We start from the raw sequence: 22,832 nt of genomic DNA on the forward strand, positions 1-22,832 counted from the left end.
ATGTGGTCTTTACTAATTGCGAACAAAGTGGAACACTCCGATGTGATTTCAATGCCACTTGTGAACATTGAGATATAAAGCATTCAATGCATTAACTGAATCCATATGTAAATAAATGCTCAAGCATTAATATGAACATCTTAATTTTAATGACATAAATGTTGAAGTAAATCTTAGCTTGGCAAGCTCTTGGGAAAATGTGAAAGTTAAAAGCACACCCTGTAGAGACTAGTACTTCAAATATCAAAGTATATATATATATATATATATATATATATATATATATATATATATATATTAAAAAAAAACAGGTATGTACATCCACCCATTAGCCACACCTGCTAAACTTGGATGGGCGCTGGTGGGAGAGAGGCACAGGGCATACCATAAACCATAAAACCATAAGCAATCCGCATGTCATTCTGCACACAGCCTAATTCACTGTTATTTCACCACGGTAAACACACCGCTTTGAAAAGTGATGTTGTTCACATCCTGCTCGGTTGCCACCAGTACTTTAGGTACACAGGTAGCCAAATGGGAAAGCCACTCAAAAGGTGAAAAAACAACTAGCCCGACTTAGGATTTGCTTTGCTTTTATAAGAAATGCAGGGAAAGGAAGACCAACAAAGTGGTGTATTGACAGGAAATCAGGTCGGAGAAAAGGGATTACATCAGAGAATGAGTTTAAGTCACCTATAAAATAGAGAGGAGAGGTGATGAGAAGTGAGGAGAGGATTGTCGGGACAGAAACAGTGAAAGAAAGAGAGAGGAGGGTGTAAAGAGAAAGATGTGCACACCTCGTGGTCAGGTAAATACATTCAGTGTTTCTGTTTACACCGCACAGTTGCAGGCACGCATCCAAAGGAGTTCCCCTTCGATAGTCAGATTGTACCATCCTGCAATTGAATAGGTCATTAAAGCCTTTTGGAAAAACAACATTTGCAACTGATGTCTTTAGTTTAATGGGAATGATGCTATCTTGGTTATAACGGATTTAACAAGCCAGTTTGTGTAAAGATGTCCACAGCAGATGGAGACAATAAAACTAAAGGGTGTACCATTTAATATAATACAACACACTGGCTCAATGTTCACTTGTTGATACTGAGCCAAGATGATGCCGATTCAACTAATACTGTATTTAGTGTTATTACATTAGATTGTAACACTCTACAACAACAAGGTGTTGATGTTTTATCCACCTGTTGCACATACAGTGGTGGGCCAAATACAATTGTTATTGGTCAGAAACACCAGGAAAATTATTATATTATTATTTCATAATAATACAGTGCATTATTATGAAATATGCACAGGTACATATTATGCCATGCATTATGCCAATTGTCGATAAAACTAATTTCTTTATTAATGAATATATTTCAATTTTAACTAATTTGTTGCGAGACATATTCAAATTAAGATGAATACAATTATTAATACAATTCTGTTATCATTATTAACACCATCATCATCGTCTTCCTTACCCCTTGCAGAGAGAAAATTATTCTGTACACTATGAACCCCAGAATACATTTGATCGGTCTATGATCAGACTCATCGTTGCACTGGAATGTCTCGCTATCTGACTTTGCTCCTCTAATGCCCTCTAAAAAGTGTCTCAGTCGGACAATAATGAGAGCAATGAATAGTTCTTCTACGTGTCGGGAACTAGCACTGGCTGTGAGCGCTAAATTGGCTTTTGTGCGTCTGGAGAGCAGGAGGAGACCTGTATGGGGGGGGATTTATCTGTGCCCTCTCCGCTGGGCTGCACTGACCTCTGCAGCGCCGGCACCTGCTACAGCTAAACACAGCCCAAAGACTCTGCTTTCCAGTTCATTCAACAGTAAAGGTATCGTGTCAAATCTTGCACGACGAAGTATGTACATGTGCCATAAAGATGGGGCCAACAATTATGAAGTTCCATCAGTGGGTATATATTGTCAGACATTGAATGAAACATAATTAAGTATGTTTTATTTAGAGTCTAAGCGCCTGAAAAATGGTTGTGTTTTGTTACATTAGAATACGTAGTTTATATCTACATACAGAGCGTATCCTCTTCACAGCGCCAGCTTGCTTTGACAGTAGCTCAGAATGGAAAAAACAAACTGGCTGTAAATAGTCATTTGCATTTTTGCATCAGCCACCATAGTTCTACACGCTGTACCCTCAAACCCTGTCTGAGTGTAATTCATTCTGCAGTAATCAGTGTTAGAGGTTAAGAGTTTAGAGAACTGACAGTCAGAAAACACAATTGTTTTGGTCATAGAGCACATACAATATACATTTTTAATAGTATTTCTTAAAGAAAGAAAACAATGGATATATGCATGTTCTTCAACTAAGGTACACAGAAAAACTGTGGACATTTAATTTACAGAGCTGATTTATACTAAAATAGGCCTTTTAATTTCAACTGGATTTAACTATATGAAGCAGCGCCAGGGAGCCTAAACTGGCCCCAAACAACAACATAAATCACACAGATGATTGGAATAAATGCTTCGTAATAGCTTGTAATCCTCTCAAATTTGTAAAGCCCTCGAACTTAATTAGCAGAATTAAAAAGGTAATGTCTCAGCAGTATTGCCCCCACATCTCAAGCCACTTCCTTTATTATATTACAGTCAGATGTTGGGTAAATCTGGGTAAAGACTTGGTAAATTCCTCGGCCAAGTCCCTGCAAGCCACACAATTGGAGGTTAGTCAACATTTTGCTTTCATGTGGAGATGTCTCATCGTGTTACATCTCTCCATCTGGACTCAGTTTAGCCCTTGTGCACACTCTTCCCTGGGGAAGATTCATCTCATCTTATCTGCTTTTGTGTCACAGAGGCAGTGAACCTAGGCATGTTTGGTAAGCAAACTGGTTCTCTTGACATCTTTATCTGGGCAAGGAATAGTGGGATGACCTCTACAGTCAGTGATCGACAGCAATGAAGTAGACAACTGGTTGTTTATGCCTGCCACATAATTAACCCCTGAGCTTGAACACTCGTGCTTCCAAAGAAGTAATCATCCTATTTTTTTTTGCAATAGTGGAGGGGGTTTAACCTGGGACAAGCTGCCGCTGATGCCCTGTGATTGATGTTGGTATACTACAGATATTGGACTTAATACTGAAGAAAGATTGCAATCAACTGACACATTAAATGAATTTATCAGGGATAAAACAAAAAAAACACAGCCAATGATTTACATTACTTGGGCGCTCGTCTGACCAGGAACAATCTTTATCATTATCTTATAAGCTCTGTGATGGAGCACTTTTTTAAGGAGAATATCATGTCTGAATGACAATAAAAATCTGTGGGAATATTTGTATGAGGCCCACCCCAAGGATAAAATACAGCCTTAACGTACCATTCAGTGACCACCGAGATACCACAGAGATACATCTAACATTGCATAAAATGTTTTGCACATGGCATGTTATACACATGACAATACTGTATTAACATGGGAACAATATCAAAATGTTTAAAAATGGAGTTGTTGTTTTGAGAAGAACAGTTTATCTTGGGCTGTCTTCTCTTGCATTCCTTCTTCGATGTGTGTGTGTGCTCGTTTATCCTGTGATGCAATCTTCACGCTTATTCCTTTCTTTTGTGAATATTAGTTTTCCCCACTTGTTTTGGTCAGGTTTAGTGCAACACAGAACTCGATTGAAAGGGCAGAGATATAAAAGCCATATGTTGTATGTACAGCACAGAGTGAGGAATTAATTACCGACTGCATTTGATCACGTCATATCTAATCTCATCACTCCTGTTGTGTTGTTTTATGACTGAATATTCACTCAAACGTTCCCATTTGCCGTAGATGCAATACACGTGCATACACACATATTGCACATACAGTATCTGTGTTGATTACATGACGGCCTGCCTATTAAAGTCCTGGCTGAATAGTTCTATAACGCTACTGTACTCCTCAGAGCTGCATCTTCGTATATGGGCAATCAGCCTTGCATGCTGTGTTTGACAGGTGCTGGTGCAGTGAAATGTGTCGACTCCACACCACACAAGGCCGGGACAAGACCTGTCTCTCCAAGTTGAGTCAGAGATAGAAGATGGAACATGGAAGTGCCTGTCTCCACTGTCAATCTATCCTGTCAATCTATCCTGGCATTACCCATGCCACTGAAGTGACTATCAACATACACAACAGGATTCTTAACTGGTGTCTGATGATGTGCCACAACCAGTTGAAAGAGACATTTATTATTAACCGATGTGTACTTGATATGTGTTGTCACAGTGACATAATTCTGCATGGTCATGTGCATCTAGGCTTACCATGAGTATTGATTTGAAAATGAATCTCATCTCACATGCAGGTTAGTTTTCACAGTGGCACATGCTTCATGTTTCAAGGGATATGATGATGCATGAAGCTGTGAATTCAGGATTAAGAATAGTGTTGGAAGACACGCTTTTTGAAGTGGGATTATCCCACTGAGAGGTTATTCACAGCAGCACTCCAGAATCATTTGGGAAGGTATCTTGGGATGCATTGCAGAGAGGTCTGAGTATCTGAGAAGGAAAACACTCATCATTTTCTAAGACATGCAGACCGGGGGGTTCTGTCGAAGCTGGGGTTTGCAGACTGTGAAGAGCCCTCAGCTTGGGGGCAGATTGACACTTGGAGGAAAGCCTTAAGTGTCATTTTAAGCTTGCAGATGGCGCCTCCACAGTAGGTGTGTGAGGGGAATAATGATCAGCTCAGAACAACCATGTGTGATCCAAAAGCTCTTTAACATCACTGAGGTACACTTACTAGAATGTTTAAGAGACACATAAATGGTATAAGATGTAGAAAGAAAGTGGAGGCAGGCCAAAGAGCAAACACGGGCTTGATGTGGGGGAAAATAAGGATAACGAGCCTGCCCTTCAGAGATCATTTGAGTATATACAAAAATAAATACAACATTTTGTTTTTAACAAAACTGACAGCCTTAGTTACATCCAAGTGGCAAAACCGAGGTGCTACACACAACGTCAGGGGATAATCAAAGCTATAACAGTTGGAACCTCTGGTTACCATAAACATATGCATCTCATTTCACTACAATTCATCCAATAGTTGTCATATTTCAATATGAATGTCAACCTCATGGTGACCCTGGAGGAAAAGCCAGGGGACCACCAAAGTCAGCAGAGTACATCGTCTGGGAAACATGTCTGTACCACATGTTGTGCCAATCCAAGGAGTAGGCTAGATGTTCACTGAATGAAAGAGAAACGTTTGACCTGCAGGTTATGGTACAAGTTAATCAGAGGATCATCAAAGCCATTACAATTTCTTCTCGAGGGAACTTGGACAGCATCAGCTAAATTTAAGGCAATCCATCTGATAGATATTGATATTCAATCTGAACCAACAATGTCAACCTCATGGTGGTGCAGGAACAATAGTCAGTGGATCGCCAACGTCTATAAGATTCATCTTCTAGGGACAATGTAAGCCTGGAGAAGATTTAGTGGCAATCCATTAAAAATGTTTCAGCAGTGGCCCAACATGCCTCCTGACTAAATATTTAAACTCATGTCCACTAAAAGAAGGACTTTGATAAGCGTCAGATTTTGAATGACTAACTTATGCAGAGTTTAATATTGAGAGTTAATTAAGATACTACAGTGGTTTCAACTGAGTAATTTCACACATATTGCATTAATTCATTTGCTGACCCTCTCTCTGATCTATCTTTATTGGTCTAGAGGAGATTCCATAAATGCTTTGGTAAAAAACTCTCATAACCGTTTACTTTAAATTTCGATCACATTGAACTCAAACACTAATGCTAATTTGGCCACATATTTACCGTTCTGAATGAATGCAGTTCTGTGTAGTCAAGATGAACATTTGTCAGTGTTGTGCTTTGGTCACCCAGAAGCCCTGGGCGGTGATGAGTCCAACACTTTTTTGGAAATGCATCTCTATTTATGCTTTGGCCATCTGCCAAAAGATCCATACTTACTGCAGAGGCTAGAAGGTGACAGAAAGGCTCAAGTGTCTTATGGGGACCTACAGTTAGGCCCCAGTAACAGCTTGTTCCCTATAACTCCTCCTCTGGAAGGATGGACCAGGTCAGTATGTGTTCAGGGACTGGAGGGGGGAAGGAAACCAACTAAATTAAACAAATACATCAATGCTCTTTTTTTTCAAGTCTGATGTCATTATTTTTCCTGCTCCTTATAGATAGATATACAGATAGATAGATAGATATATACTTTAGTCATCCCCAGGGGGAAATTTGTATATAAAAACAAAAGGGATGTATTTTCAAGGCTTTTGTCTCTAGTCATTTTCACTTTTAATCCTAACAAACATAACAAAGAAAACCCTTCCTGAAGCACTTCTGCACATCCAATATTCTTTCAAAAGTGCTGGCCTTTTTTTAGAAGACTATCAAGATGTAGGTCTGACCATCTTATGTAGCATCCACTGTCTGAAGGCATTCTATGGCATTTAAGTTGGTTTTAACAGCAAAAATGCATCGTGGAAAAAACTGTTCCGTCTGTAATTTTGCGAGCAAAGCACCACCTTGCCAAACCAGAAAGGTCATCTTACTCAGTGTGTTTCTACAGCAGTTTTTATTTGGCAGGATTTGCGGAACTGAGTGCTTACTAAAGGCATATGGAAAAAGTGATGCATCACTTTTATATCACCAATGATGGGTCAGAGGACTGACAAATGAGGGTGTGAGAGCGTGCATGAGGCCAATGCTGACAAGATCAGGGCCAAGCACAGATGGATCCTGGTTAATATCGCCTGATGCCATTCTATGCATTTAATAAACCTGAAGATAAACTGGTCAGTTTTGATCGGTTAGGCACAAGGCTTTTTCTAGAAGGCTAAATAAAACATCTGTGTCAGTGGTACCAACAAGGTGACCCTAAACAGCTTTATTCAAGCTTGTTTCCCCAGCTTGTTATCCAAAATGCCCTCTGACAGGGGCACGATAGGGTCAGCTACTCCCGGGATGGAGAAAGGAGCAGCAGAATACCCGAGGAAAATAGACACGTCACTGATCTTTGACTGGGTCTCCTTCACTTTGTGTGCACATGCACACGCACACACAGATGACAATACAGGATCTGTGTACATTTGATAGTTATTGAATTGGATTCAATTAAAAGTGGCAGAAATGAGTAAACAAGCCGTATATATTTGTTTACCTCCACCAGGAGACTCCTTCACACGGAGGAGAGCCTGTCCGAGGTTTTTAATTAGTAATTTGACACTCTAAAAAGCGGATGTGACGTCATTATTAACAGCTGTGATTGACAGCTGCTCTGAGTGAAGTAGTCGCAATTTTTCAGTCTCTAAGAGAACATGCATCAATTTGATGATACATGAATTGATATAATGGTTAGTTGTGTCCGTCAAGTACAGCAGCTAGGTGGCTTTCATTCATGCTAACAAGCTGTGGTCCTGCTGGTTAATTGGCAGGACCTCCATCCCCATCCATCCCCCGATCACTTCTGTGCAGACTTGAGCTCCAAAAAAAGTGGGCATCAGCGCCTGTTTCCGGACTATTTTGGTGTAGTTTTTGTAACAGTTGTGACATCTATCTTTATTTACAGTCTATGAATGTGACCTTTTGTGTAGATTTCCAAGTAAAACATGCTAACAAATAAACAAACATGTTCCATTTGTTTGATTTATCCTTAACTCTTTATTGTCTTCCTCAGATGTATTGATGAATGCCATGTGCCCAATGTGAAGGTGGATCTGAAATATGTTTTTTACATATCAAATAAATGGTAAAAAATATCGTACAGTGTATTTCTTAACAAGTAAAACATAAAAGTACTCTAAAGGACATATTTAGACCAGATTATGAATGAACCGCAACCACACATAAAGAGGCGTTCTGCTGTTTCCAGTGACATAAATGTGGGGCGCCTTGAACAAAGAAATAACAAATGTGCAGTGAGCTAAAACAAATGCTGGCCCACGAGCATATCCATCTTTCCATTTTGATGTGCAACGACTCCTGCGAGACAGAAAGCCATGAATTGTTGATCATTGGCGTCTGACGGTTTAGCTGTGTGTGATTGTGGTCGTTTCTTTTTGACGTTTAGGGGAGTATGGACCCTTCTCCCAGGCTTCTCCACACTGATCTCTTGCTGTAAATGTAGCTTTCTACTAGCCACAGACTGAGGACTGAGTGGGCTTTGGAATTGTGAATGTAATGCTGAGAGGATGTCTGGAAATATCCTCCACACAGCTCTACATCAGAGTAGTGGAGCAATGGGGAACGCCTTGAGGCTGCCAGTGTTCACATTAGTTTTGAGGGCACTTCTGTTAGTGGGGCACGTTTTTAGATCGGTGATACAATGATGACCCTGGGAAACTCTAGCAGGAGTGAATCTATACCCACAATGGGAGGTTTTGGAAGTTGAACACTGTTTTTTAAAATACATCAGAAACTCTTAAGTTATTAACCTAAATAAACACTATAATTATAGTGTTGTGCTGAAATCCAGTTACAAAATGTTATGCAAGTTGTTGACCCTAAGAAAAGGAAAAAAGCAGACCAGAAGAAGTTTGTCATTTTTGAATAGGTATACATCATTATGAGAAAAAAAAACGGTGTTAAAAGTTATTCATGATCATTTATGCATTTAAAAATAAAAGTGGTCTGCAGATTAGCATAATTTATTGTAACCCAGAGGCTAGTAAAACGATTTATACCTCACAGAATAAACCTCGGGCACTATGACTAAGCCGATGACTATTTTTGAAAATAGGTTAACTTTCTGTGGACTAAGTACTCCTTCCAACGGTTTACCGTGGAAAAGTTTCTTTAACAAACTTTCTCTCACTAACTTTTAGTTGCACTTAAATCAATCTAGCTAATCCATCTAGCTAAGCCTGCCCCGAAAACTTCCACCCTAAAACACAATTCAGCTATACTGCTCATATGAGCTAAGACAGTTAGTGGATTTCTGTAGATTAAGTACTTTCCCCCGGAGTTACAAAACAAAACAGCAAAAGCATTTTGTGGAGCTTCACCACTGAGATGAAAAGGAAGCTGATATTGTGGCAATTTGCAAGCTTATTTTCTGGAAATATGTGTTCAGAACTGTTATCCTTTCTACAAAATAACTATGACATAAGAGCAAGCAAATACTCATTTAGTCCCTATGCTTGACACCGTAAGGTCAGAGGGGCAGCTGGCAAACTGATCTTGATACATGCTCATAGATATCAAATTAACCATTTTAATGATACATTTTGGTTTTAACTTTTGTATAGATGTTTAGAGCATGTAAGCATACTGGTTCGTCAAAAAACACTGTTGTTTGTCATATTGGTCTATTGGTTACTAAAATAATATTATTATTAATAATAATAATAATAATAATAATAATTTTTAATAATAAATTGTTGTGGCCCGGTAAGAATGCTATTAATATTTAACAACTCCCACAAAAAGAGAATATTTTCCATGCTTCATCACAATCTTTGCTGCAGTGACTTTTACCGCGCAGCCTCACAGTAAGAAGGCAATACCAAGTGCCTCAATCATGGCGAAAGGGAGCAGAAAACCACAAGCCCACCAATCTCTCTCCACCCCACCTGCTGTCCTCTCTCAGTGGCCTCTGTGGGAGCAGTGGGAGATGCCGGATACCAAGAGCTCCCTCCCTCCCACACCTCCCTCCCCTTGCTATCACAACAAACTGAAGATCCGGCACTACAAAGTCACCTCCTGTGAGGCAGAGGCAGGTTTGAGAAGGGCAAGTCATTTCTCTCTTTAAGAGGTTTAGGTAACCACTGGTAAAGTGGTGGGTGCTCACAGGTGGGAAGGGGTACTGGGAAAATCTGTCAGCCCTCTGCCTATGCTTTGTGCCTCACAAATACAGTCTATTGTTCAACGGTGAGGATGCACATAACCACTGTCCTTCTGATTCGGGCTGTAGCGCTATTATCTATGGTGCCGTCGTGACATTACTCAGTAAATGGAGCACAACGTCATCTCTCTTTCTTTTGCTCACTCTCCATAAAAAAAGTGAAGGCGAGGAGTCAGGAAACCTGGTGAAATATTAGAGCGAACATAAACAAGCAAAAGGTATATCTCCTTTTCACCTGCAAAACGCACAATACACAGGTCACTAATACACTCCTAAGTGAGGTAGGGCCGAGTGCGCACAGAGCTAGTCCTTGTGGAGTCCCTTTCTTTCTTTTGCGCTCGGGGGTCCACAGCCACGAACACCAGCTGATTATCCTGTAGTTAATAATTGGCAGAGGCAGTCAGGCTAATACAGCATGACAACTTCTGTCAATACCTGATCAAATACAGGGCCAAGCTTTAAAAAAGACCTCATACATCCAACATTTAGCCTCAATCAATCCTGCCCTGCTGGTGTGTTTCAAAAAGAAAGGCAAAGACACATATTGATCAAAGACCAAGATAGAATCTGCTCCAAGGACTTGCAGGCCAAGGGAGGATGGAAAGAGACCACCAATCATCTGAGAGACAATTAAACCAAATAAACGTTGCTAATTCTTTTTTTTTATCTTGTACACTGCGTGTATTGGTTTCTGCATGGAAACAGACTCGCTCATTCCAACATCTTTGAAAGAGAGTGAAGAAGAAAGAGCCGCAGGAAATTTCAATCAAGGCTTCCTATTCAAAGAGAAAAAAGGGCGACATATTTTCATCTGATCTGCCAACTTTCAAAGATAGGATTTACTTTTACTGCATCAAATTAAATTAAAGTCTTGTTAAACAAGCGTTTACATGGAGACATTGTGGCAGCTTTTCTGTTCAGGAAAACAAAACACTTCCCCTGAAAAAAATCCTACAGTTTGTACTTCATTTGTCCTTGATAACATGGATATCATGTGCCCTAAATATGATCTGCAACCCCATGACGACGGAGGCAATCAGTCCCAATCTTCACCCTGTGACAGGTCATTACAATGTCTGGCTACTCGCCCAATAGCGTTCTCTCACCACAGAGACATAACGCCACACCATTCGAAAGACGAATGACTGAGATAATAAGGGCTCTCATCATAGAAATTGTGACATTAATCCTGGTTTTCTCAGGGGGTGTTAAGACTTGGACGTGGTAAAAATATTATTTAAAACTTTTATAAAACATTATTCACCTTTTTTCTTTGTATTATTTAAAAAGCAAAACCGTAAACCAATGCTATGGGATAAACATGTTTAGCACAAGTACATGATTAATGCAAAAGACAAAAGTTTAACGTTCAAGCAATATTTTATATGATGGAAACAAGAACGTGTGAGATTCAGCTGCATATAAAGTGGTAAAAATGAGTGAAATCAAACTTGTTGTTCATTTTAATGGCTGCTCTGGCTGCACACCCATCCAACACCTTCAGCTGAGATTATCTGACATCTGCCCTCAAAATGGAAATCTCAAGTTGAGTCATTAAAAGCTGCGTTCTAAAAAAAAAAAAAATCTACACAATTAAGTGCATACAGTATCCACCCATCCAAGATGTCTAAAATAGCTCGTACTAATCCTCGCTGTATATGTTCGACATCATTCCTGGCTATGCTTCATACAACTGGTCTAACAGGCAGGATATGTAGTGCATGTGTTTAGGATAACGTTCACAGGTGTGAAATTGGATTTGGCACTGACAGAGCAAGGAGATAGTAAGAGCAACAGTAAAAAGCCAGAGTTGTCACACACATATATTATGTTACATCAGTACGGTATACACAAAGCCAAACATGTATCTGGGCCAGTACGGAATTAAAACACTTGATTAGATATCACATAAGATAAATACTCTAGGCTGATTAAAAGCTATGTTCCTTGAATGATTTTAGAAATGAGTCATCCATCCTGTTAACCAGAGGACTATCTCATGTATTGATGAATTCATAGTATTGACAGAGGCAGTACTAAGAAGTTATATACAAGTTTGAACTGCTGGCAGCAGTAAAAATGAAAGAAAAATAAATATCCACCAACAAAATTGTGTGATATTCATGAAAATAAAAGACAATTGAAATGTTCTCATTCTTATCCTTTTCAGTGAGCATGTCATCTATTAAAAGCCAACACTATACCATAACAAAGCCAGCTAAGCTGTCATTCTAAAAGGAACAATTATGAGTACTCCTTTATCATTTAATTGCAGGAATTATCTATACGCTAGATTTGATTATTAACTTAATTCTCCCTTTGTTCCCTCTCTCTCGAACACACGCACTCTCTTTGATTCAACTGTAATGAAGGTGAGGAAAATTGGCAGACATTAATGTGTACTCAGCCCATACCGAATCAGTTTCGGTAAGGGCTTAATAGGAAACAATAACTGAATTATGATATGAATACTAGGCAATTGCTCACAATTCAGGCTGGAGACAAACACAATGACAGGCCGTTGATAGAGCGACTCGCTCCATTTGATTTTATGTTTTGTAGGTTTTCATTAAAAATGGGAAAAAAAAGATGTGGAAAGTAATAAATAATGACTGACACAGGCTGTCTCAAAACAAAAGACCCCCCCCCGCCTCTTTTTCAGTTTACCACTAAATTGCTGTCTTGTTTAACCTTGGTGTAAGTGAGACAGATATAAATGGTTTCTGCAAGCACTGGTTAACGTTCTGCAAGCACAAGATTCAATACATCTGAGCTCTCTTTCTTTTTCTCTTTCTATCTGCGTCTATCTTTCTCTTTCAACCCGATAATGATCCATCTCACAACACAGGTTGCACCATGATACATTAAATCCATTACTTAGAAGCACACTAATGCAAGCTAATGCAATGTTCAGTGAAGCACACACTCAGGCATGGCAGCCACAGGACTTGGCCTATACATCATCCTGCAGAATTAAGAAAGATTTAGCACTTATACACAGATAGCTATATGCTGTTTCTAAATTCTAGTATTCATTAAAAATGGAGTGGGGTTTTAAAGGAAAATATTAATGTAGCGGTTTGGATGCTGAACTTGCTCATGTTGGTTCCACTTGTTATATAACAATAACAAATGAATTGATACTAGGTTTCACTTCCAAACAGACTTGTTTGGTAAGAGGTACTGCAAGTGAGTTTATCATAAGGATGCCTTGACACTGCTGTGAAATGGTCTTCAAAACTGCTGCGAACAGTAAAGAAGGAAAAAAAACAACTCACAGCTCACTTTGGCTGATCCTTGTTGTTGCCGTGGACAGTTATCAAATCAAAAAGCTCAGTGGTTTGTTGTGGAGTTTCAGGAGATGCCTGAAGAAAGCTTTGCATCAATAGAATCAATATAAGTTGTTTATCTTTTTAAGAATCGGCTTGCACCGCAACATTTGTGTTAGTAAATACATTTGTGCCTAGTTTCAAGTCGTTAGAGGCGTAAGAGTTCAGGAAGTCTGTTTAAAGATAGAGCATAAACTGTATGGGACTTGAAGTCTATGCTCCTGTTCTAATGTAAAGTATTATCCCATAGGCAGCTAAAACCTTCTGACACGAACCTTTATTAAGAGCATGCTCAACAAAAGAAAGCCAGATCATCAATTCTTTTCTCCACCAAACCTACTATCATTTTGCTGAACTCGTCCTTTTAACAGCGATTAACTTCAGCTGCTTGACATTTATTCACTGCTCAAGGTCATTATTTGTGTTGGAAAAATCTGTCAGCTCAAATGGACAAACTTTACTTCATGGATTGTGTTAAAGGAAACAGGTTTTCCAAAACTCAACAAGCCATTTGATTAAATGTTTCTATTTTGTGAGTAGGGATGCGTAGATAACGATATCAGTATAGGGTCCGTATTGGCAAGTACTCAACTGTAAGTACTTGCACTTGGTTCGATACAAAATGGTTTTGGTTTACCCTTATTTGTGAGAATGTTTCAAGGTTTTTTTGGAGAAGGCAAAGATAAAAGAGGTTCAACTTACTATGTTGGCAGTGAACTCCACTGAAGCCCGGGGGACACTTGCAGACGTAACCAATGAATGTGTCTCCCCTGTAGGTCTCGCTGATCTCACATGTCCCTCTGTTGTGGCAAGGGTTTGGATGGCAAGGTCCTGCACGCAAAAAAAGAGAACACTATTAAAAAGTCTGCTTTGTGCCAACATTAAAACAGTGGGTTCAGGCCGTGAGACACTGGTAATAAGCTCCAGCTTCGTTCTCATTTACTGTGTATACAAGTACACAATATTCTAGGTAACTGATTCACTCTGGTGTAGCATGCTTTTTTAAGAATGAATAAAATGAACATGCCAACAGACACATTTTGACACAGCCAGTGATGTGAACCAAACTATCCAAATCCAAAGGACTTTTGCTGGTGCATTTGAATGAATGAATAACTGAACCTGAGTTGGACCTTGTGAGACACCGTATGAGTAAAAAAGTTTGATAGGCGAGCTGAGAATGACAGGAGAACGGGAGGAGGCGGGCTTTTGGTGGAGCAGCCCAAGACACAGGCTAAACAACATTGAATAGATTCCACTCCATCTTAACAGTGCTTAGTGGAGAGCACAGACTAGCTGTATGGTAGAGAACTATCAAATACTTGCATACAAAAACATTAAATAGTCCCTGATTATTAGTTACATTTTGAACAATTGTTTCCATGGAGAGCAATATAACTTAAATTGTGTTGTTATGCACAATTGAAGTATCAAACAGATAAAGCTAAATAGCCTAGTGTTGATCTTTGTATACCCCAATGTATGTGATCAATTGTCAATAGTGCATTATTATTCCACTGAGCAAAACTGTATTTGCTTGAGTGACTGCATAGACCTTTTCTGCTCTGCTGGGTATGAGGCACAGGCAAGCTGGATAATTAATAACTGACCTTGGGCCATTGGTGCCGCTATTTATTCTTTTTCTTCTATTTATTCTTAACAGAGGGTGCAGAATAGTGGCCAATACTGTAACACTGCATAGAGGTATCACACCAATCTTTGATTTCTTTGAGTAGATCATTTTGTATCAGTCTAAATAAACAAATATTCCCCCCAAAAACTGTTTAAAAAAAAAAAACGGTCTAAGATTGGTTACAATGAAATGTATTCTCACTCTCAAGGTGCTCTGTTTTTTTAAGACATATGGTGTTTACTGGCTGCTAACGAAGTATGTATAACTGAACTGTGTATAGAAAAGAACAAATAGATAACATGTTTAGGGCAACTCCTTTAATGATACATCATTTTATAATCACCACTGGGATATGGTAACTTTTCAATATCATCTGCCATTAAATGAGAAGGTTCATAAAGTAGCAAAATTATGCAAAGAGTACTGAAACTAGGTACTTACTTCCTTTTAAAAAAGGTGTATACTTTAAGGATGGCTTTCAGTCATATATGAATGCATCGGTTCTTGCATTATTAATCCGTGTGTTTGCTCGTAGTTGTGTTGCTTACTTTGCTAAAGCTGAAGTGTACGCCTCCAATCACTCCGAGTCCTGGCCTAAGTTTCCACATGTTGCTGTTCCACAACAGACTGATCACAACGGTTCAGCATTCCTACTGAAAATCAAAGGGTGCGTATGTCGTCTCCTGCACAAGGGTCATAAAGCTATAATGTGCAAAACATTATTTTGCAAGGGGATTCATATTCATATCCACTAAGCACATGTATTCTTGCTGTGTGTGCAGCAGCCCATTCATCATGACCATTTTTTCTCTTTAATATTTGGGTGGGGTGAACACTGGGTAGCTTTGCAGCTGCTAGTGAACTCCCACTGGGGATTTGGCACACAAAAGAATTTAAATAAAATATTTTAAAAAAGAAACGTTCAAAGTTCTGATAGTAATGATGAATAACACAGTGGAGCACTTTTTGTTGTGAGTCTGTGCTTTATTCACATAATGTTATCTCTTTGGGACCAATGGTGATAAGCACAGATTTTAATTAAAGTTATTACAGCTAAATGTATATGACATAGCAATATATTACTTCATTGGCAGTGCCCACACCATGGTGTCATATTACTGCCATCTAAAATCTTTCTTGGACCAACCTAAAGAGTGGGGCCAAATGTAAATGACGAGGCCTTGAGGCGGGGTTATTGGTTTCATAACTCAAGGGCCTGCCAATAGCTGTCTCATCTTTTAAACATTGAGTTGTACGACTGCCCTGAGTGCTGTCAAAACTTTGTGGTTTGATATTGGATGGGAAAACTTTAGTAGTCTACCGTTGGATATTAATGAAAACGCGGCCAAAGCTCAGCACATGTTGAAAATTAACATGCTGCTGTGAGGATAACCTTTGGTGGGCTTTGTGATAACGTGTGGTCAGTTTGAAGCTTGTAAAAGTATGTTGACAGAATAACCAGAAGAAGAAAAACTAATTTGCTTCTGTGAGCCTTTTTTTAAGCTCCCAGTCTTTTGATATCATTTCTATTCTAGTCTTGTTACAGTCGTGTCTTAGAGATTACAGGTAAACTGTGCTTTGACAGGTCTCCTATTTCATTTTAAGTGATAAGCAACAAGAAGTCTCAAGGGTGAGACTATCATGCCCTCTTAAGTCAATTTGACAAATGAGAAGCCATGAGCACAACATTTGTCAAATAAACGGGAGTGGCCTTGGATTGTATACTATATCATTTGCTCAACCATTTAAGACTCGAGCCCCAACCCAGAAAATGTAAGACTGAAAAGGAGCTCAGTCAAGGAAATACATAAATACCGGGAAAAACCACTAGCAAGCATGTTATTGTTCTCTCGTTGGCATTAGAAGGCCTCTGGATATGAATTACAAACGGTTTTAGGCCTGTTTTGACGTGATGACGTGATGATCTATAGTTAGACTGAGGAGTGTTGACAGCCTCCCTAATGGAGAGTGCATAAAGCAGAAAAAAGCAGGGAGGAAAGCAGGCAGAGAGAAAGAGATACACTAAGATTGTGTTCTTTTTGGCGGATACATTTTATTCGGAAATGTTTTTTGTTTTTTTATATAAACAGGCAACAAAAGGTTACAAAGTAATATTTCAACAACGATGTATTTCCTGATTGATGAGCTGGATGATCATTTCTTTAAACCAACAATACTACAATGTGGGGGAAACACTGTTTATTTGTACACCCCATGTGTTGAAAAAAAGAGAACACCTGATGGACTGCAACGATGTAAGTCAGGATCAAATGGCGAAGTTAGCTCACACACAAAAAACGAGACATCTAATCAGCATATCATATCAAAAACAATTCTGCTGAGACAATGCAAACTAACCTTGGCAATAGGAAAGTGCCATGCATAATTGCTTTTGCTATTATCATGGGTTGAGATTTGCAAAACCTACTTAAAAATAAACAAAACATATATATAAATATGTGGCTGCTGGACTAAGAAGTCTGGTTGTAACCCTTTGAGAAGTTGACATTTACAATTACACTCTAGATACTTGGCTTTCCATTCACGTGTTTCTATTTTGTGTACCTTAAATTCACTTAATTCACTGCAAAAATAATCATTTTGTCATGTATAAATTAATGTATAGCCATGATGGAAGTGATAGGGATGAGAGGAGACAAAACCTTTATAAATAATAAACATTTCTTCCAAAAAAAACAGGAAGGGGGCCATTGTGTGTCATCTTAGGAGATCTCGTAAGGCTGTCGAGAGATACTCTCTTCACTCAGCGTGCAGGTTGTGTGATGAATGTCTGTGTGACGCATGTCTGGAGGAAACACTGGCAGCTTTGTTGTGTGAATGTCAGCTGCTGCTACGCTATATAAGCCAAGGCTCGCTCAGTGATTGATGCGAGCCTGTGTTGTGTCCGGCACTAGCGCTGTGATTTCTTTTCTGGCTGCAAATAGAGTCCAATCAATCAGCTGTGGAAACCTGACCAATGGTTAAACACAGGAAAGCCTCCTTTGTTTCCTTGAAGATCAATCACAAAGGCCGGACATTTTCAAGGTTAGAGCTACACATGTGCTCTTACGTCTTAACTGACCGCTGTCAAACATTAGCTTTCTTTTAAAATCTATGAGCAAACTCTAATTACATTATCCTTCCCATTATAAAATTAGCCATTTATAAATGATATAGTTTCAGTACTACATACACCATTGAAACTGATATTAAGACTCACTTGATTTCATAGGAGGGATATAATTAACTGTTCACTCTACATGTCTCCTAAGCAACTCAGAGAAAACATTATACAATACAATATACAGTAGTGTAGCTATTCAATATAATGCAGGGAAAAAGAAAGTGTTGGTCATGTTACGTATGTGTCTGTTGGGAACACGGGGAGGTCGGACAAGGCATTAAAAAAGATGTATGCCGATCCCAGTGAAGTGCGTCAGGTTGAGGGGCCAGCTGACCATTGACAGCAGAAGTGGAGGAAGTGCATCTAATACTCTTACTAAATACAAACAAGCATCTGCAGTGGAAAGATGCTTGTTTGCAGTCGATTGACAGCTCTACTGAGCAACACTTTCTCCGTGACACCCACAACCTTCATTGAAAAACCTTTACTTCAAATCAGTAGATCATTGAATTGACTGTCAATGAAAGATTAAGCTGAAAATGAAATCGTCAACTCAGAATTTCAGTTCCAATTCATCTGTCTGGCAGAGTACTAAGGTAACAAGCTGGCCCCTTGTTAACATTACAGACACACACTTTCTACCTGCATCAAGAGATTGAAATGTACATTCAAGCTCTTCGGCTCTGAATGTGCACCCATCCACATCACAGAGAAATCTGACATGGCCTAATTGTGTCAAATCTATTTTAACCCAGCCTCTTTCTCTACGACGGCTTCACTGGTTCACAGGCTCATGGTCACTGCACCCATCCTTCACCTCGACTGATGAAAGTTGGCACCGCACCACCAATATTACATCAGTGCACTCAGCACGAGCCGGCCCACGTTCATGCTTTTAGTGCGTCTTTGGCCTCCAATGTTCATGTGCCCTTGCCACTTTGCCATTTCAGGCCATTATCATTTGACAATCAGACAAATGCACTTAGAGTTGGACGAAGTAGGAATCTTGCAAAAACAAAATGGTTAGAAATATGTCAAATAAATATCCAAATGGAGAGGTCACGCTGAAGATCACCATTGTTCTTGGAAGATGAGGAGAAAGGCAGAAATGGAGGTTGTCTTGTCAGAGACTAAATGCCATGAAAATGTCAGAACGGTGTTCCTGCGTTGTAAGTCTTCTTTTTAAAAAAAGGCATTTTCTTGATTGTAATGTGTGTGAGCAGTTCCTAATTGTATTTAGCAAGGGAACTTAGCCATAACTTAATTTAGATAACCAGACAGAGGCTGGCTCCAACCTGTTCGATGGAGGACGACTGATCTGCATTCTGCAAAGCGACTGTTTGGTATCCACTTAACCTTTAAGCTTCTTGAGGTCTCAGTGACATCATGCAACCATGGTGCATTTATAGTATTTGTTCTGATGTTATTTGAGCTGCTCCTGCAATGGGCTTCGCTAATATTCAATATGCGGTTGGTGCGTGGAAGCCGGAGCCGACCCCTAGTGGAGAGCTCTCATAGAACTGCACCCGACACACTTTCTAAGCAAGAAGATGATTTCTCACTCTTTTTGTCTTTAATTTCATACAAGAGCAAATGTCGATCATTACTGTATACATGTTGTGCACATGATCCGCTCATATACTGGTGCTGAAAGCCACTGGAGAGCTTTGTGTATGTAGTGATTTGAGAGGACGGATGTTAAAGAATAACATCTTTATTATTGAGGGCATTTATATATATTAGTCTTTTGATGAACGGAAGTGCCCATTCAAATCACCTCCTGTTTATACAAAAGTAGGGCAGGTTATTTTGAGCTCACTGATGACTCATTAAAGAAATTATGCTTATTAAACACAATAATATTCAAGCTAAAATGTGATGAATTAGTTAAATTAATCAAAGTGGTATTAATTTCACTAAGTCATATGCTAAACATGACAATCTCCCAATACACCATAAAGCACAATTAAGAAGGTGGCAGACGATGCTTATTATTATTATCTTATTATTATTGTTATTCAGTGTAATAATCTGTTCGGATACAGCTATTTCTCTGAGGGATATGTTTTGCACCAAAAGGGTTAAGATACAGTAAGTGTTAAATAATTAGTTACCATTTTCCATTTGGGATTATTTTGGGTACAATATGAAGAGAAAGAATCCGACCTTCAAGTTAAAATGCAAGCAATTTCTATCTAATTCCAATGGGGAGGAAGACAAAATCAGATCCGATGTTCTGTAATGTTTAGCACATTCTGCAGAATTTCTCTCTCAACCTCAAACTATTAATTTTAAAATCGTAGCTTCAGATGCCACGTAGATAATGGGCCAATATTCATAGCCCACTATAAATACAATTAAATCAGCATGGACATAGACACAGAGATGCAGAACTAAAGAAATACAGGCCAAACCTGCTTGAGATTGTCCTCTCTACATGTGCAGACACACATAAGGGTGTGAATAGGTGCATTAGAGATGAGAAGACTGTGAAATGGCAGCTGATATGCTAAATTCTTCAGACCTGTCATGAGTAATTTGCCCTTCTACGTCGCCCTGTCCTATTTTCCTGTTCCAGGTCAGTGGTCACAAGTCGCACTTAATTCGGGTCATTTTTAAATCTGCTAATTTTTTTTGGTGCACATTCTTCTCCTTTATCTGAAATATGTACAGTACATTAAAAAAAAAATGCTATAGTTCGGTTTCTGTGTGACATTTATGCCACCAAATACCTGCATTTTTATTGTGCTTGGGTCGACATTTATAGGTTGAAATTTAATATTTAGTTTGTGTGTTATTTTTTTTTTTTCTTAATATTCTTGTATTGATTTAATTGAAAGAGTTTATGTTTATATGTTATATCAAATATATATTCAGATTATATATGTACTGTATGTGAGGACATGTGTTTGCAATTCCTATTTTCTGACCACTAAGTTTAGCATAGCAACAACAAACTGCGTTGATTTGTGTGGCATTATGTCTTATTTAATTAAATCATTCTTGATTTAACCCATTTGATCTCAAATAAACCAGCAGATATTAATATTGATGATATTAATATTGATATTGAAAAGCAGATAAAGACAATTAGATGCTGAAGTAGGAAGTTTGTATTCAGTTGCGGTACTTCCCCAGGATGTGAAGGGACATTTTAATTATATCACTGATGAAGATGAATCAGGTTCTTGTTTACAGTTGTCCTCTGTGGTCTTGCTTTTGTAATAAAACGCTCACATTAGTTATTTCAATAATGAGAAGCAGTACTTCTGAATATCAAATATTGTCCTGAAGGAAGACGTTTTAATCAGGAAGTTTCATTCAGGAATGATAATTAACAGATATTTCCTTTACCTTTCCTTAAGAACACTAACGGCAGCACAAAACACACTCAACGCGCTCCTTAGAGATTGGATTGGTCCTGTAGATTCTGACTGATTCTAATGGTATACATTTAAAGATACAAAGAAAACTGTAAGCTGTTGAAATGTTAAAATTGCTGTATATTAATGCTACTCTTTAGGTAATGGATTGTAAAGTGAAAGCTCAGGAGTCATTTTCCCCTTGAAATTACTCAGGTATTCAGAAAAGCAATCGTGGTATTGGACTGTGAGCGTCTGACAATCTCATAACGGTACCAGACAAAGACGAGCTCTTTCGAAAGAGTCACAGTATTAAAAGTGGTTTAAATAGGACTGCCGCATGAACTGAACCACCAAATGATATAATCATGAGTGCTTCTGACCAGGCATGATTGGTGAGCTGATACAGGAATTCGTCAATGGTAATGAAGGGGGCTTGGTAAAGATTTAGAAAGTGAAAGAGCTCCGTCCCTCCCTTCCTCCCTCTCTCTCTCTCTCTCTCTCACACACACACACACACACACGCACACGCACACACACACAAACAAAGGGAAATCACGTTACCAAGCATAAACATTTCCCACCTGCTGAAGTTGGTTCCTCACCATCTGCTGCTGTTGAGACAGAGGACAAAAAGGGGGAGGATGGGAAGAGAGAAAAATAAAATTAGCTTCATCACAACTATGTCACAGTATTCAGTGCTTCAGCTGCATGCAACGCTGCTGATTTAACTATATTATTAATTGCCCCATGCTCTACCATGTGTGCATTAACATCCCACATGTAATCCAAGAGAGCATTAAGAATGTAAAGCCAGACACACCTGCTACCTGTAGGGCAAAACATCCTGCCAAGTGGACTACCCCCCCCCCCCCCCCCCGCCACCACCACCACCATGAAGCGGAGCTAGAGACCACGCCATAGCCCATCCCCCATTTATACACTTCTACAATGCTAGGTCGGTGGCCTTTGACTAATATGTGTTCATCACTCTGGACCAGTGTAGGATTAGCCCCTGGGGCTTTCATACTTGTTTACTGCTTCCATGGCTCCTAAAACCCAGTCCAGCTTCATGGCTGAGATCTTGCCTGTCTGCCATCATTACCACAACCCTCCATCTCCATCAACACTCTGAACATGCGTCTGATAGTGTACACAGCTACAGAGGCAGAAGACCAAGGGCGTCTAATGCATAGGATGACAAATAAAATGTTCTGTTATTGTTCCCTTGGATCGGTTTGTTGGATGGATGGATGGATGGATGGATGAATAAACATGAATGTATTGGGATTTGGAGATGTTCTCAGTCGCTAATGATACTGCCTGAGCATGCTAGCTTAATTAAAGTATGATTCAATGTCATGTACATTTTTCAATTCACAGTGCTGCATACTAATTATGTATTAGCATATGGAGAGGGTTAAGGCCGCATAGATCATGAGGCAGACAGGGAGACAGTTATGGATGCCAGCATTTCATGCAGCTGCAAATGCCTTCAAATTCATCTTAGAAAGC

General features: G+C 39.2%; 1 protein-coding gene across 1 annotated transcript in view; it reads right to left on the minus strand.

The window, feature by feature from the left end:
• The window catches only part of LOC117735920 (EGF-like repeat and discoidin I-like domain-containing protein 3), a 61,261-nt gene extending 38,845 nt beyond the window's left edge, over positions 1-22,416 (minus strand). The window contains exons 1-3 of the mRNA XM_034540839.1: positions 22,356-22,416; positions 21,902-21,931; positions 13,901-14,029 (exon numbers count right to left, since the gene is read on the minus strand). Coding sequence (XP_034396730.1) covers positions 13,901-14,029; positions 21,902-21,931; positions 22,356-22,416 — 220 coding nt within the window. The remainder of the gene's footprint in view (positions 1-13,900; positions 14,030-21,901; positions 21,932-22,355) is intronic.
• Between the last annotated feature and the right edge of the window lie 416 nt (positions 22,417-22,832).

The sequence above is a fragment of the Cyclopterus lumpus genome, chromosome 9 (assembly GCF_009769545.1).
Source record: "Cyclopterus lumpus isolate fCycLum1 chromosome 9, fCycLum1.pri, whole genome shotgun sequence".
Taxonomy (NCBI): Eukaryota; Metazoa; Chordata; class Actinopteri; order Perciformes; family Cyclopteridae; genus Cyclopterus; species Cyclopterus lumpus.